We start from the raw sequence: 17,173 nt of genomic DNA on the forward strand, positions 1-17,173 counted from the left end.
GAATTCTGGGAACTGTAGTTTTACGAGACATTTAGCCTTCTCTGTGCCACAGCTCTAGTGCCACAAAAAACCGTAATTCCCAGAATTCTGTAGCACTGAGCCAAGGCAGTTAAAATGGTGTCAGACTGGATTATTTCTGCAGTGCAGATGCAACCTAAGAAAGAAATTCATATAATAATTCAGATCACTGCTCCACCTAGCATAGTTTTATCTCTCTATCAATCATTGTATTTATATCCTGCCTTTCTCTTGAATTGGAACTCAATGTCCACAATGACAGGGAGCAGCAATCCAGCATTTCAGATGGGAGTCTTTCCCAGAACTACCTGGAGATGCCAGGGGAAACCTGCATAGAAAGCACATACTCTACTTCTGAGCTACAGCTCTCCCTGGGTTTCTATTCAACAAAGACATAAAACATACAAAGACAAAAATATTTATTTGTATTTAAATAGTTTGAAAATTCAAGGGACAAATAGTGGGTGTTCATATGCAGAATGGGATTCTGGATGCATTCTGTCTACCTGCAATACCAGTTACTATGTGGCAAGCTGCTTCTAAACCCAAGGAGAGGCTTCCATAACAAATTACAGCGAGAAAAATGAAAGTCAGACTCAGGACCGCTCCAGTGCATATGTCTTTTCAATCCTTGCCTTAATGATCTTGTAAGAATATTGCAAGAGTGAAATGTTTACTTATCTCTCCATGGCAAAATCCAGCAAGCCTTGATTTACCTTCAGTCACAGAATCTAGGTATCGATCTTCAAAGATTATAGGCAAGGAATTCAGATCTCCATCCAATTCACTGCATTCAGTTGGGAGAGGTGGGAGAGAACTGCAGAAGGAGGTGCTTTTTATTGCAGTACACATCTGAAGGTAGCTCTGGGCACTGAAAGATACCACCTTATCTTGAAATAGTTGTACAAAGTACAATGCACAATAAATTGTAGTTGATAATACAACTAACATTTTATTGTATAAATGTATGAATAAGTCAGAAACAACAATCAAAAACAAATATGTTACAAACTTGTTGTGTTAACAATGAAAATTATAATCGCTATAGCTGAATCTAATTTGATTAAACAAAATGTACAATCATCAGCAAAACTGCTAACAGGTTTTAACAGAGCCGCTCATAGGCTGTCCTAATTGCAAACCAGAGCAGTCAAATTGTAGTAAAAATGAAGGAGATATTAGATGTATAGGAGGTTAGGATATAGTAGGCAAGGGGGGTAAGGATCTGAACTCGCAGTCAATGGAACTGTTTAGACAATCTAATTAACACTGGCCAAATCTCTGCACCTTAAGGTTCAGCACCCACAATAAACATTGCCAACAACCCTTTGAGCTGTACAATGAATGGTACTGGCCAAACAGGGTGATCTGAGGATATCCATAAAGGTTGAGTCTCCCTTATCCAAAAGGCTTGGGACCAGAAGTCTTTTGGATTGTTTCAGATTTTGGAATATTTGCATGCGTGCATATATATATATATATATATATATATATAGAGAGAGAGAGAGAGAGAGAGAATGGGACTCAAGTCTAAACATGAAATTCATTTATCTGCCACATATATCTTATATACATAAAAGTGAAGGTAATTAAAAATAATAATTGTAAGCCACTCTGATAGCCTTTAGGGCTGAAGGGTGGGGTATAAATACCATAATTAATTAATTAATTAATTAAATGGTAATCCCTTGACATGAATGTCTAGTTGTAACTGATTGTGTGTGGGGGGGGGTGCTTGTCTCCATTTCTAAGCCAAAGATCCAGCGTTGTCTGGGGACTGTTCTGGTGGTCATGTAGCCAACATGACTGCAATTGGTACCTGTTTATCTACTTGCATTTGCATGCTTTTGAACTGCTAAGTTGGCAGAAGCTGAGACTAGTGACAGGAGCTCACTCCATCATGCAGCACTCAGGCCTCAAACTGCCAATCTTCCAATCTTCCAATTGTCAGAACTGAGGTCTTTAACCACTAAACCACCACATCCCACCCTAACATACATAGCCTGAAGGTAATTCTATACATAACATTTTAAATAATTTTGTGCAGAAAACCAAGGTGGTTTACACTGAACCATCGGAAAGCAAAGATGTCACTATCCCAGCCACCCATGTAGACAATGGGGATAAAATTTTAGTTCATTCTAGAGACCTATACAATTCATTTGCTAGATAAAATACCATCTCATTATCTTCTCTATTTTTCTAACAAGCGCAATCATTTAAGGAAGAATGTTCCCATAGTAAATGGTTACATTCCTCCAGTAATAGACAGCTGTTGAGGGAGACTAAAGCATCCTTCTGGAATGTGCTTCACACAACATATTAAGTTGAAGTTTTTAATATAGTAAATTTAATGTATTTACACATTTAAATATAACCTATGCTCTACAGTGATCTTAAAATCAATTAGTAATTTTTAGATTAAGTTAAAAAATTTTTTAACTTAAGTGCTGACATTTCTATTTAATATTACTTACTGAAGTTCTTGATATGCAAGCGCTGCTTCTCTTGGATGTTCAAGACAAAAAAATGCTTCAGAAAATCTACGCACCTAAATTGTTTTGAGACAATAATTTTTAAAGAGCTCACATAGAAGAATTTTTAATTTTCTTTTATGACAGACACCAACAATACACCTACACCACAATGTCATAGTAATGGCACATGATTGTTAATTTTTTTTTAAAAAAAAAGCCTAGATACACAACACTGTCATAAAATAATGAATTAAGCTAGGTCAAAGCCTTCTGGCAAAACTCTGAAAAAGAATGCATTTCCCACAGCTTTCATTTTCAGTCTAGTGGTTCTCATTTATATTGCAATCTGGTGGTTTTCATGATCATATATATATATTGAATAAAATCTCTTTTCTTCAAATGCTAAGTATAGATACACATAGGAAGGGAGAATTCAGACTATTACTGCATTACGTGCGAGTTTCATGTACAAATGAATGATGACCTCAGTCCATAAAATCTAATATCATATAAACATCTTTACTTTTAAGGTGCAAAAGGACTTCTTTGTTGATTCTAGCTAGTCGTCTAAATTTGGACTCCATGAATTTTTGATTTCCCAGTACTTTGGTACTCATTTATGCAGTAACCACTGATTTCTCACCATGTTCTTCTATTCAGAATTCTTGCTATGTTTGCAACCTTTGCCTCAGACAAGTCACCATATAATCAAAACATGTATCTTCAATGCTCTAGTGGCCGTCACATACATGCAAATGGTATGAACCTATTATCTGAAACCAAGGCTTTTTACATGAGGTCCCATTTCCTCAATACAATGACTTCCAGCCCAGAGACTCCTATTCTCCACAAAAGCACTAAAACTGGTATAAATCAGTGAGACAATTCTTCATCTGAGGAACTTAGCTACTTATTTCTCCAGTGTTGGATGAACACTTAATGGCAGAAATTTGAGAGCCATATCTTTCTGCTTTCTTCCCATATTACTCTAGAAATGCAAGTGTAAAGGAAATCATAGAGATGTGGTGTCTTCCTATATGAATTTAGCCCTTCCTGGGGAAATTGCTACAGTTGAGCACAATAAGATACTGCCTAACTAGCTGTGTCCTAGGCCCATGTGATTCCTTTATGCTGAAAATGGCATAATAGTGGTCATGAGAAATCTATTCCTACATGATTTTGGTAAGAGATCACTGGTCCTCTCTTCACTATGTCAGCCAGTCTTAAAGTCTTGAGGGAACTGACAAGTCACATATCCGAAACAGTGGATCATGCTTGAAGACCCTGTAGCTCAAGGCTCATTTTCCTCTAAACCAGTGGTTGCCAAACTTTGGTCCTCCAGCTGTTTTGGATCTCAACTCCCAGAATTCTCAGCCATGTTGGCCAACAGTCAGGAATTCTGGGAGCTGTAGTTCGACAGCATCTGGAGGGCAACACAATTCCTGCCACTAGTCTAAAGGCACAAGGTGTATCTCTAGGCAGCAGAGTGCAGCACCACAGCATTTGCATTTTACCAAGGGAAAGGCTTCACAAACCCTCTCCTGAGGGAAATGTCAGGAGGAGACTACTTGCTTCTGCCTTCAGATACTGGACTCAGCTTCAGACAAGGCTGTCTCCTGTCTAGCCACCATCTCCTAGTAAATCTGTTTTATTGCAAATTATGTTTTATTTTATCACATTTAATAATATGAAGGTTAAAAACAGGTTTCTCTCAGTTCCTCTATCTATCTACATTTATGCGATAGTTTCTCCAGACTCTAATCTCTTCAGTTTCATTTACAGCAATCTAGCTTTTCTATTACCTCATCAGCAGACTGTCAGGTTAATTCACTCCCCTTCCATCCTGTTCGCTTTTATGGCAATTTAGGTTAATTGGACAGTGCTTCTAAACAGTCTCTGTGAAACTTTAAATTGATATGGGCTCTTCAGTCAAATAAGATAACTCAAGTGCCATTGTAATTCACCTTGACAAAGGGTTACAGCTCTACAACTAAGGTTATGGCTAGACCATTTATCCCCCACAATTTTTTTCTGAGGCAGGAAATGAGGCTTTTTGTGTTCCATATTATTTGGGTTTGTTTGGGGATTTTTTGGTGTTCCATATGGTTTATATCCAAAATGTCTAGTATCTTTTTTTGTTAAGAAAAAGGCATTTATGAAGTGGAATAAATTAGAACCACAATCATCTAGGTATCAACAAATGAATCTATAGTTCATTGCAAAAGCCTATGCAGAAGTTAGGCTCAAGAGGGGAACACTGGGTAAAATGAAACATCTGGGCTACATGTAGCTTCTCGCTGCTCCTGTCCCCTATCCTTTTTTTTCTTCTTCTTTTAAATGATTAAGTCCCCTTGTGCCAGCCAGGGTGAGTGCAAGACAAATTTTATGGATTTAAAGCCCTGCCCCAAAGCTGTTTTAGGCCAAGGAGAACCCTTTTTTCCCAAAACTAGAAGTACTTTCCAATCACTTCCTGTTTAAGAACAAAAGGTTTCTCATAGTACAAAGATAATAGGGGAGACGCTCTCTCCCCAATTATGACAGAAACAGGGGCTTTTTCAAATACAAAAGGAATTCATTACAATGGAGCTGGTGGCATGCTGGAGGGAGATGTAGCCCTCCCAGGTGCAGTGTCAAGTGAGTGTGGTCCCTGGACCAGTGGCATCTCTGCCCCATTCTGAGGCAACTGCCCAGCCTCAGACCTGGAGCAGTTGCCCAACATAAATTCTGCTGCTGTTGCTCTGTGGGGTTGTCTGTACACCCGCCTGTCCTCACACTGACCGAGAGACCAACCCAGGTGAGCACTGGGGCTTGGCCCATGCTTTCCTGGCCCATCTGCTCAGGCCATGTGTTATTTTTCTATTGCTGTTCTAGAACTGCTTTAGTTTTATCAATATATTTAAGTAAAGAAATAGATATAAAACCAACCTTCATTTGATAAAAGCTTAGTTTTACCTAATATTAGAAAGTAAGAATGTAACTTCAGAGACTTAGGGCTGAAACAGACAGCCTCGAAAGTCCAGCTCAACGTCAGCTTGGGGGCATGGCGTTTAGACACGACACACCACCAAGTTGCCCAGAAGCTGCAACAGTGATTACATGCCAGCCGGCTTCTAGGTGACTTTAGGGTGTGGCATTCAGACGCCACTCACCCCAAAGCCAGCGACAAGCCAGCTCTAGACGTGAAGGGGCAACATTGTTCCGCCCCAAATAGGAGCAGACTTTTTCCACTCTTATCTGGGGCGGAGGCTGGCCGGATTGGGGCTGCAGTGTGCAATTGCTGTAGCCCCAGTCCGGCTTTCTCAGGGGCCGTCTTTTTTGCCCCTTCGTTTTAAGAGCTAAAGTTAATGTATAGTTTTAGAATTTAGCTTTATAATAACAGAATTTGGCTGACTGCAGCAAAGCAAAATACCTACACGCATTATATGATGTTCTTGTGCTAGCAACGCAATGACGTCTTCTTGGAAGTTAATGGCTTCAAGAAATTGTCCCCATAAAGCCATCAGAAGTGAACAAAGCTGTGCAAGATTCATATTTATAAGTTCTGCCAGCTCATCAGGATTTTCCATTTTCTACACAAGAAAACAACAAGATGAAAACCTGTATTTTTACAATAGTAACTTTTTGAAACTCTACACCAGTACATTTTGGACATTTTTATAAACAGCAGCATTGTTAAGTCAGATATCTTCCTTCAAGGGAACAATACTGAACATTTTTATCTGTGGTAATTAAAAGTACGTTGTACTCTGTACTTAATTTTTTAGAATATCATAGCCTGTGGTAAATTCTTAATGGTAAGAAATTTTGTAGAAAGCTTGGAAATTCAAGTATACAATGTCCATCCTGAATTTGGAAGCAGTATGTTTAAAACAATGCATTGTCCAGAATCAGGATTTGTTAGGTGTTTTTTAGTATTTAGTTTTTGCCAGCAATGATGGCTAATATTAGTCCTTTTCTTCTGCAAGCAATAAAGGCCACAAATGTGCTGCTCTTCAGTGAAGAGAAGTGGGATTTTACATGTTGCTTGTTCTGGGCTGAGCCCAATCTATCTTTCTTTTTTGAAAAACAAAGTGCAAGCCACATGGAATACATACAGCTTGTATGATATAATTTTCTCAAGGGCTCTCTATGGAGCTACCGCCAAAGACTGCTATAATAGTATAGCTCTGTTGATCTTGTTCTATAGCTCTAAGGTGTCCAAAAACAATAGCTCTCTTGTTCTTGTGGTATTGCTGTAGGACCTGTTACAACTACTGGGATATTTGTGAAATTTATAAAGGCGCAGCAATCAAGAGCACAAGAATGTCTTCTCCTAGAATAATGTTTCAAACTCTCTATCTATTTAATAAAACATCAAATAATAAAAAATGAAATCTTTCAACCATGGAGGTCAGCTATTAAACAACTGCTAACTTGGGGTTGGGATAACTGTGATAAAATCAGAAAAAAAGCAGTAACGTAAGATTTATGCAGATTAAGGAGAATACCTTTATTTCTTCAGAGAGTTCTGAAAGACGTGCTTCTACATCTGTATCTATGTTTTCTAAAAAGATTAGAGCACATGCAATTTAATATTTCTACACTATAGTCTACATTTTATACAACATCAAGCAAGATACCATTCAATCAGTTCAGTTTCAAAAAAACAAGAATTGTTCTTTTTCTTTGTTTCTTAATGTGGAATCCTGGGGGGGATTTCAGCTAAAGCCACAACCAATTTTTAAAGCAAAATCTCACTTCTGATTCCATTCATATGCTATTATGAAAGTCACCTGTGTGACATTACTGAGATCTCCTATAATCAAGTATTAGAAAGTCTTCCATAAAGCAACACATCACACTGCTCTGCAAAGAGATTCAAGTTTTATTAAGACTGAATACAAAAGCATAAGCTGCAGCTTGCCATGCAAATTCTCACAACAGAAACACATTTTTGAAAGTTTGCACTTAAAATCCAAAAGGTGTTGAATTTTTAAGATGTCAATCTACGTGTAGAAAACATAAGAAGAGAATTACTGAGGAATTATTACCACACACTGGATTGGATCATGATTCCCAGCCCAAAGAATGGAGTTCATTCATGGAATGGTCCCAACAGCATGAGGAAGAAACCATTTTATTGATTCTCCATTTTCGCAGCAGCCCCTGACAATCACCTCCATGGGGCTAGGGATCCCTCCAGAACCATGCTTCTAGATACTGCTGAGAGAGTCAGCCAAAACTGCCTTTTCTTACTATCCCCTTGAAAGGAATCCCTTTTGTGTATGGAAGAAACCCTTTTATGTACATAAAAGAAACTTGGGGAACAACCCTGAATATATTTTAAAAGTCAATTCCTTATTTTCAATATGGTATTTAAAACAGGAAAGATTAACAAGGTGTCTGTGTACAGATAGGGGAGATTAATTTTCATATTTCCTAACTATAACAAAAATCTATTAAAATATACATTTTAACAATATATTTTTAGCCTTTGAAAAGCCTTTTTATTATTTACCATATATACTCTCTATAAATTGACCTCATGTATAAGTCGAGATCAGATTTTGGGCCCCAAATTATGGATTTTGCCATGACCCGTGGATAGGTCAAGGGTAAAACCTGGAGGGTCCTTCAGAGAGAGAGAGAGAGAGAGAGAGAGAGAGAGAGACTCTGATGCTTTTCTTCATACGTAGTTTCAGCTTTCATTTCAGCCAGACATGCTAGTGGGAGGAGGACTCTTTATCAATTAGCAATATCAATAAATCACCCTTTCTGCTTGGCTCTTTCTTGCTAAACTCCTCTCTGCACCGCATGGGGAAACCTGAAAGAGCTGATATCACATTTCCATAGTGACCCGTAAATACGTAGGCCTGGGATTTTGGGGTCAATTTTTGGGCATAAAGTTTTAGACTTATAGATGAGTATATATGGTATATAGTTTTAAATTTGTCAGATTAGCTCTATTCTATGCTGCTCTGTGATTTCTGGATAGAGGATAGGATATAAATATGTTAAGGAATACTGCATTTTTAAAAAAAATAATTTCAAATTATATTTAATTATAACTTAGTTATTAATTATAACTCACAACAAAGTCAAAACTAAATGTTAAAATTTAACTTAGGAAGGTAAATTGTTAGTTAAAATGATTTTGGAGATCAGTGTGAAATGAAAACCGTTTACCTTCTGAAATGAAACTGGAAGATTTGGAGTTGGTAAGGAGAAGAGTGGTATGGTTCATGAATGAAAATAAGGAAAATTTGCACAAAAGAAGCATTCAGTTTCAAAAGAATATTACAAAATTCTAACGTAAGTCATCCTCAATAATTTTCCTGTCAAATGATTTTCTAGATTCTTTAATTTTTGAGGGAAAATGTCTGCATTCAACACCAAACATTACAGATGCTCTAGAGCTTTGATTCTCTGTTCCAGGGCAGATGGGGAGAGGAGAGTAGGTGGGGTGGAATCAGTTTCTTTCAACACATAGTGTATAACTGACTGTTTGGTATTGGGACACTGAAAATGAGGAGCCTGAAAATGAGAAGAGTGTGAAGATTCTCAGGTTTTTCCTAAGGTTTTTCCTTATATGTTGCATATAATTAGATGCAAATAGGAGAGAAACCTAAATTATTAGGATCATCTAAAAGCTTGTATGCACCTAAGCCCCCTTCTAGGTTCCCAAACTATTTATACAGCACTTCCTATTTCTTCTGGTTTAACAGGATTATAAGATATGAATAAATATATGGTCTTCTGTATAATCCTCAGATTAAATATGCCAGTTTCTGTTTTTTTGCAACAGAACAGGTAATTTTGAAAAACAGGTTGTTATATACATGCACAAGGCTATAAACTAACATAAAGCCCAAGGCCTGAAAGGAGAGTTTGATTAACACAGTACATACTGAAACTTTAAAAAGTTCAGCACATTACTGTTAGCATGATACAATATGAAAATATGACCCTTTAGTATTAAACTGATTTTTAAGTAATAGTATAGAAATAAGAGTGGCAAGATAATTGTATGTGTATTTTTAAAGCAAAAGGAATGAACTTTTCTTTGGGTTCGCTGGTCAAAGAACACACTGCACAAATAATCCAGTTTGAGACCACTTTAACTGCCCTGGCTCAGTGCTAGGGAATCCTGGAAATTGTAATTTATTGTGGCACCAGAGCTCTCTGACAAATATCTCATAAAACTACAGTTCCCAGAATTCCCGAGCATTGAGCCAAGGCAGTTAAAGCAGTCTCAAACTGGATTATTTCTACAGTGTGTTTTGGACCAATGATATGCTGCCAAATATGCCCACTCTTAGCACCCATACCAAAAATTATATGGGACCACATGCCTTTCATATATGTACTGTACTCTCTTCTATATGCATACCTATATTTCTTTAAGCTAGAGCAGGCCATGAGCAGAATTCACAGTAGGATGGTATTAATTTAGCAGTCATAGAAGACCAACAAACTTCCATGAGTGAGTCCCTGCTCTAACCTGAAGCTCCTATGCCACCCCAATTCTAATGCTATATTCTAAATGCTGGAACTGTGTATTACTAAACAGTAATTTTTTAGGTAAGCTATATAAACACAGCTATACATTTTCGTGTCCTACCTGGATGAGAGAAACACCAAATCTTCTGCAGTTTACCAACATGTTGAAAAAGAAATGGCTTTTTCAAATTTCAGTTACTTATACCTGTATGTGAAGATGTAGGGTGGATCTACATTGTAGAAATAATGCAACTTAACACCAATCAAAGTGCTAGAGCTCCATCTTATGGAATCCTGGGATTTGTAGTTTTGTGATACATCAGCATGCATTGGCAGAGAACGCTGTAAAACTACAAATCCCAGGATTCCTTAGGATGAAGCTCTAGCACTTAGAGAGGTGTCAAACTTCATTGTGTCTACATTGTAGAAGCACCAACAATGAGTAACTGATTTCACACCTAAGCTATGAAATTTATTAATCAAAGGATTATACAGTTAAAAGGTGATATCCTGGAAAAAAATGATCAGATCCCATTATAACAAAAATCAATTACATAGGCTCAACATTTATCTAGCAATGCTTTCTTTGCTGAAGAAATTGTTGGTCTTTAATAACACTATGGCGGGTTACACACCGCCATTAAAGTACGGAGTCAGTCCGTACTAGGGTTAGGAAGGTGCGGTGCTTCCGCACCCCCTAACCCTAGTACGGACTGAGTCCGTACAAAATGGCGCCCCCCCTTCCACATGGGGGCCGCCATGACGACATCATGACCGCGCCGCCTCTATACGGGGCGGCGCGGATGTGACTTAGTCGGTCCGCGCCAGGGCGCGCGCTTAGTGCGACCTTTCCGCGGACCAGGAAGGAGCTCTGTTTCGGAGCTCCTTCCTGGTTTGCGGCGCCGCTTTGCTTTGCTGGGCGCAGCCTTCAGACGGCTGCACCCAGCGAAGCAAGGGAGAAAGGGGCCAAGCGGCCCCTTTCTCCTCCTCCCTGCCGCCGCGGGGTGTCCTTGGGGCTTGAAGCCCCAAGGACACCCCTTTTCAGGCTGCAGGGAAGCAGCGTTTTGCCACTTCCCCGCAGCCTGAAAAGCAGCGGATCGGGGCTTCAGCGGCTGCCGTTCTGGCAGCTGAGGCCCCAATACACCGGGGAAAGGGGCGGGTACAGCCCGCCCCAAATAGGCGGTCTGTAACCCGCCCATAAGCACAAGTTGTGCTGGCATGAATGCAGCTGAAGAGAGGGATTGCCATGAGGTTCAACAGAGCTTTAGGTTTGTGAAGGAGGGCATGGTGAAGAAAACAGGAAACAGAGGAGCCTATCATTTGGGATAAAGGCCAAAACATTCTCAGATGGACTCTATGGCAACCACTCCATCTATGCTAGGAAAAAGGATGCTCTAAAAGCCAACCACATTCACAACAAGAATGTTGGTCTACTATAGCACATTTGTAATATTGGCTTTCTTTCAGCAGTCATTACCATTCTGTAGTATCAAGTTGTACAGAAAGTACAGGCAGGCTACTATTCATTCAGAAACAGATGGGCCAGACAGATCAGCTTCCAGCCACTTTGGGGGTGGGGAGTGCAGATGGCACATGTTCCTGAAATGGCCGGTAGTCACTCTGGGACTGTCTGAGGCAGCCCGAAGACACCAGCAAAAGGAGTGGCTTTAATCTACCCCTTGCAGGCAGCCTGTTTGGGCCTGCTTCGGGGGCAGGCTGTATAGTCGCCACACTCTCAGGCTGCTCTAGGACTGAAGGCAACTGGAGCAGCCAATCTGTTTCACCTCAGAAATAGGTGAATTCAATAGGAGAGGAAAGATAGAACTCCAAAGTATTCCTGGGATCAGTCTAAACACGCAAGCAGAACTTCTCCTGTTCAAAGGAGAAGTGAAGTCCGCTACCGAAGAGGGAAGAAAAAGGCAATTTATGATGATTATGCCTTCCCAAGTGCCAACTCTCATACTGTTGCAAAGTATCCTAAAATCTTCCTGAGCTGGCTTATAGGAGATACAGGCACCCTTAAAAGAAGGAACAATCATGAAAAATCTTTTCCTTCTCCTTTATGTTGTGTCACATCCCATTAGTGGAGAACCAGCATGGTGTAGTGATTTGAGCGTTGGATTATGAGACCAAGGTTTAAATCCCCAGTCAGCCAAAGAGCCCCACTGGGTGACCTTGGGCAAATCACAATCTCTCGGCCTCAGAGGATGGCAGTGGCAAAGCCTTCCTGAAGAAGCTTCCTAAGAAAACCCTGACAGGTTTTATTGGGGTAGCCATGACAGAATTAATCGAAGGCACACAACAACAACAACAACAACAACAACAACCCATTAGTGGAAGTCTGGTCATGGGAAGTTTCAATCCAACCTGCTAAACATTAGAATTAAGATTTTATTGGTATTATTTTATCGGATGACTGAAGAGTTCATACTTTACAATCATTTCTGAATTTAAAATAAACAGAAACTGAGCTAGCCACAAAATGAAATAATTTCATTAACACTGCAAAAGTAAAAAAAACTATACAGTGCCTTAATTTGAAAAGTAATTATTGAAGTTATAACCTGTCTTAAACTAGGGTTGGATGATAACTTTAGGCTCCTTGCTCCTTTAAACATAAAATAAAAGGTATTCTTTACAAACAACAAAAACTATTATCTTTTATTATTACAAAACCTAATGGGTTATAAAGATAACCCACTTTTTAAAAACATACCTAGATAGGCGTCTCCCTGGATTCGATGGTATTTTCTTCTGAGGAGGCGTTCATAAAGGACCTGCATGCTGGACTTGGCTAGTTATAAGGATTGTACACATGACTAGTTACTACACTCCTTCTTCCATTTGTGCTAAGTATTAATGTTATTAGTCTTAAAGTTAGTAAGAAAGTTTATCACTCACCTAATAATTAGTGAAATTAGGTAAGATCAATGAAAGAATATAATTTAGTAAAGTCTAGAGAAGGTGGTGTTGATGATGTACATTATGGCTTTTATTATAGATTCTAATCAACTCTGTAGCTTTTTTGTTTGTTATATCAAACTGCCCAAATGCTAACAACTTCTGTTATTTAAAAAAAAAAAATAGCAGTGTGATGCACTTACATGACATTTGCTTTTTTAAAAAGCCAATTCGAAAATAAAATAAAAAATGTACATCAGAGAACTAAATAAATAGAAGACAAAAGCGAAAAAAGACAATGCAAGCAATTGAAAGGGGGAGAGGAAGCAACGTTTTTCTGTAATTTAAATGGGATTTCAGGAGCAGTTATCCCAGAACCCCATTTGAATCTCAATAGCTGCAATTTTTAAAAAGAAAAAAAAATCAGTTAGTTTGTAGCCAATTGCACATTAATATCATTATGGTATAAGTAACAAGAATACTATTTTTCAGTGAATACAACTGCACATTCAGCTGCATGTAACCAGGCCTCAGCAACTTTATTCAGCCTTTTACATACACACAGTGTTCACTGGATTGCATCCATGATAATTAGAAATAGATTTGTTTAGGTTCATGGTAATAGTATTAGAACTTATAACCCAGGCACATATATGTAGTAAGCCAAATAAAAATATTAAACTAATTGTTTAAAAATCACAAATAAAACATTAAATACAGAAAATGTCAGCAATTAGCAGCATACAGTATTGAAAACTATTTCTTTTTATATTTTGACGTTCTCCTCACAAGAGGTTAGTAATTTACTAACCCATGGGATTGATTTGGTTCTTAAAGAGAATAGAATAGCAACATTTCAGTATTTTTGTGGGATATTATTGAAATGCACTTATGTAATGTAAAATATTAATGACATTTAAGAAAACAGCTTAACTCATTTGTCAGAATTAGGAAGGAAATTCAAAACTGCATTGTTGGCATATTTTTCTAAACAGAAAGGCTAAATAAAATGAGAATTTAAAAATGGCAGAGCTAAAATAAATTTTAGAGCTTTGGGCAGGGCCCAGCAGGATACATGTACTGATGGAATTGCTTCCATCAGCTGAACTGGGGTATGTGGAGGGGTTGGTGGCATTTCCCCATCTGCACTGCAGTCCCATATGCAACCCTAAAACCTGCTCCAGAGAACTGGGAAACACCCCAGAGCCAATTTCAGAGCTGTGTGGAGAGATGTTAAGGGGTAGAGGCGAGAAAGAAAAATTCTGTTACACTACTGCCAATAGTTTTGGTCAGCAGTACAAGGAATCTAAATGAAGAAGAAAAATTATGGCCACTCTAGATACAGCAATCCAAGGGTTCCACACGCAAAGGTGCATTCTGGAAGATGCAGAGGGCTTAATATGCGGGGGTCAAAAGAGCACACCTAGCAATGTGTTACCACATGCGTGCATGTTTCCCTATAAATTGGACTGGGCAACATGTGGCCCACTGCTCTTCACCATTAGCAATTGCAAACTGCAGTCCACGTGGAGGACACAATGTTATGGTTTGCATACTAAACACTGCATCTTGAGATGTGTAGCAGCATTTATGTAGTTGTTCACTACTTCTTGGAACCGTAAATTAGGGAAATCTTCTACTCTAAGATATAACAAGCTGTGTTTATAAATTGTGGTAAGCCAGGTTTCTGGAGAATCTTGGCTTACAATGAACAAGTTATATACATCCACTGTCACTGACCAGCTAAACTAACCAAAGTTTGAAAGCTTATTGTGTCATTCAATTCCTGGTTCCTGGCCTGTCAGAATCTAGGATCACAATCTAGGCTTTGCTTTTGGTTTATGAATCTTGGCCTATTCAGAACAAGAAGTCAGGACCCTTCAGCTAATACACCGTATACACTCGACTATAAGTCAACCTCATGTATAAGTTGAGGGCAAGTTTTGGGGCCAAAATTATGGATTTTGACACGACCCATGGATAGGTTGAGTGTACAACTTGGAGGTTCCTTCATTGTGTGTATGCGAGGGGTGAGAGGGAAGCAGCAATCAATATGAGGCTAAAGTGTTTCAGCCTTCACTCCCAAGACAGCCAACCGCAGGGGCAGGAGAGGGACTGTTAAACAAACAGCAATCAATCAATCACCAAGGACTCTATCTTCTTGGCTCAGGGCAGAAAGAAACTGCATGGGGAAATCTAAAAGAGCTGCTGTCATATTACCATACTGACCCATAAATAAGTCAACCTGGGATTTGGGGGCCAATTTTGGGGCATAAATTTTTAAATTCATAGATGAGTATAAACAGTAATAGATTTTCAATTCCCAATTAGTTTAGGATGTCATGCTGTCAGAAGAATAACCTAATAGTAAGCTACAATAAACTAGGATTTTTCAGGCACATGGAATTTTACTGTGTGCAAACACAACTGTTCTCTCTCTCATTAATTCTAATGTCAATTCTTTTTTATATGACTGTGAACCAAAGGAGCATCTTATATGCATATTAAGCTGCACATACAACTGGGGCTGCCTTTGCCAATTTCACCAGTGCATCAAGAACCAATGCCTTGATGCCTCACATTTTTGTCTGACATCTTAAAACTGTGAAACTGAGGCATAGGTGATTCTTCAAATGCATAAAGGAATCAATGAAAGAATGGATAACAAGGGAGTACATGGGAACACAGCTTTTTTCCAAGCTCATGGCTAATCTGACTGAGATCATTACACCTGAGCCAAGCTCACTGTGCACAAGTTGCACTTGAATTGATTGTGCCCTTGCATTTTTTGGCCCTGTTTCTTATTCCCAGGTAGAATTTATAATTGCCTTGCTGTGTTAAAATGATTGGATATTTTAAGGAACTAATAGGAATGTGTAATTCAGTATTAGTATTTTATAGATTGTGTTTTGTATTGTATTGTATTATTTTAATGATGTGAGGTGGGAAATATAAATAAAAGTATTATTTATTATTATTAAAAGAACAGTGGTGCTAAACAAAATTCATGTATTGTGAAAACCAACAGCGATGGATATAATAATGCCTTCTACTTTCTTTTGCCAAGATTTCAAATGGTTTGCATTTTGTATTGTTTACTACAAGATACAGTTTAAATCAATTCTTTATGCTGAAAATATGTGTTTAAAAAACATAAAGGAAACTCTTCATTCAGGTGACAGAATGAGTGTCTCCTATATCTATAATATACTACACTACTTAGGAGATTTTAAATTCTTGATAAAGAATGACTCAGATTTTAATTGTTATTGTTGTAAATTATAAACATATTAGAACTCAAACATACTGAACCACCGTGCACTATCAAACCACAATTTTTGAAGTGCTGAATGAGGATTTAGGTTCTGGAATTACATTATTTTCACTATATAAATCTAATCTAAAGCAATCATTTATGCACACAGGGACATCATGGATATGTTTCATGTTTCTAGTTTGCTATATGTTTCTAATCATCCACATCATCTCCGCATTTAAAAAGAAGTCTTTATTTTTTTTTAAGCTGGGTTGGAGATTGAAGGGGAAACAGGGGGAGATTATGCAGAATACAGTTCTGCTGCACAGGTCCAGACGGTTTTGCACATAGCTCTGGATAGAAGGTTTTTTTTTTTGCTGATTTTGTTCCTTTGTTTTTTAAATGTCCTTTAAAAAAACTCTCTCAAAATTTATAAAGTGGCTGTTAAAGAGAAAAATCTTCCAGGAAACTACAGCTAAACATGGCTTTAAATATGTGCCATGTCTAGTAAATGTATAGCAAGATCCATAAAGTTTTGTTGGACATACTACATCACTACTTCATTGACCATAAAAAATACATATGCTATTCTAGTATGAGCAAAGAAGGGCCCATCAGCTTTTAAACATATAAATAATGGTCAAACTGAATATATTATATCTTATATGTCTTAAACTTTAGATTCACTCCGATGTTTTCAAACAGAATTGATAGGACAATTTTTTATGGATCCGCTATATAATAAAACTACATAAATATAGAATTGTCCCTTTCAACATCTGAGTTTTAAACTCACAATCCTAGCCTCAATGATACAAGCTGTAATTCAGAGCTTTTTCAAAAAAGAGAAAACAAAGGAGGCAAATCATAAAGTCAAGAAATACAGGTGGGGAGGGGAAGAGCCTGCCTGCATACGTCTATGCGAACTGAGGGCAATGTTTTATACTGGGTTAACTGTTATTAGGTATATCTATATTAATGTTAAGAAATGAGTTAAAGAAAGAAAAGTAAAAAGGGTTCACCAAGCAACAAAAGCAAAGGA

The 17,173-nt window shown here is 38.1% G+C and overlaps 1 protein-coding gene across 3 annotated transcripts in view; it reads right to left on the reverse strand.

The window, feature by feature from the left end:
• The window catches only part of LOC149311389 (protein FAM135A-like), a 76,170-nt gene that overhangs the window by 17,036 nt on the left and 41,961 nt on the right, over positions 1-17,173 (reverse strand). For 2 of the 3 annotated variants that reach the window (XM_089530982.1, XM_089530983.1), the window contains exons 10-14: positions 12,691-12,768; positions 6,983-7,038; positions 5,909-6,064; positions 2,496-2,569; positions 735-889 (exon numbers count right to left, since the gene is read on the reverse strand). In XM_089530982.1, coding sequence (XP_089387108.1) covers positions 735-889; positions 2,496-2,569; positions 5,909-6,064; positions 6,983-7,038; positions 12,691-12,768 — 519 coding nt within the window. The remainder of the gene's footprint in view (positions 1-734; positions 890-2,495; positions 2,570-5,908; positions 6,065-6,982; positions 7,039-12,690; positions 12,769-17,173) is intronic. The other variant, XM_089530984.1, reaches the window with a different exon arrangement.

Source organism: Sceloporus occidentalis, unplaced genomic scaffold (genome assembly GCF_023333645.1).
Source record: "Sceloporus occidentalis isolate IW3139 unplaced genomic scaffold, rSceOcc1.0.p SCAF_6, whole genome shotgun sequence".
Taxonomy (NCBI): domain Eukaryota; kingdom Metazoa; phylum Chordata; class Lepidosauria; order Squamata; family Phrynosomatidae; genus Sceloporus; species Sceloporus occidentalis.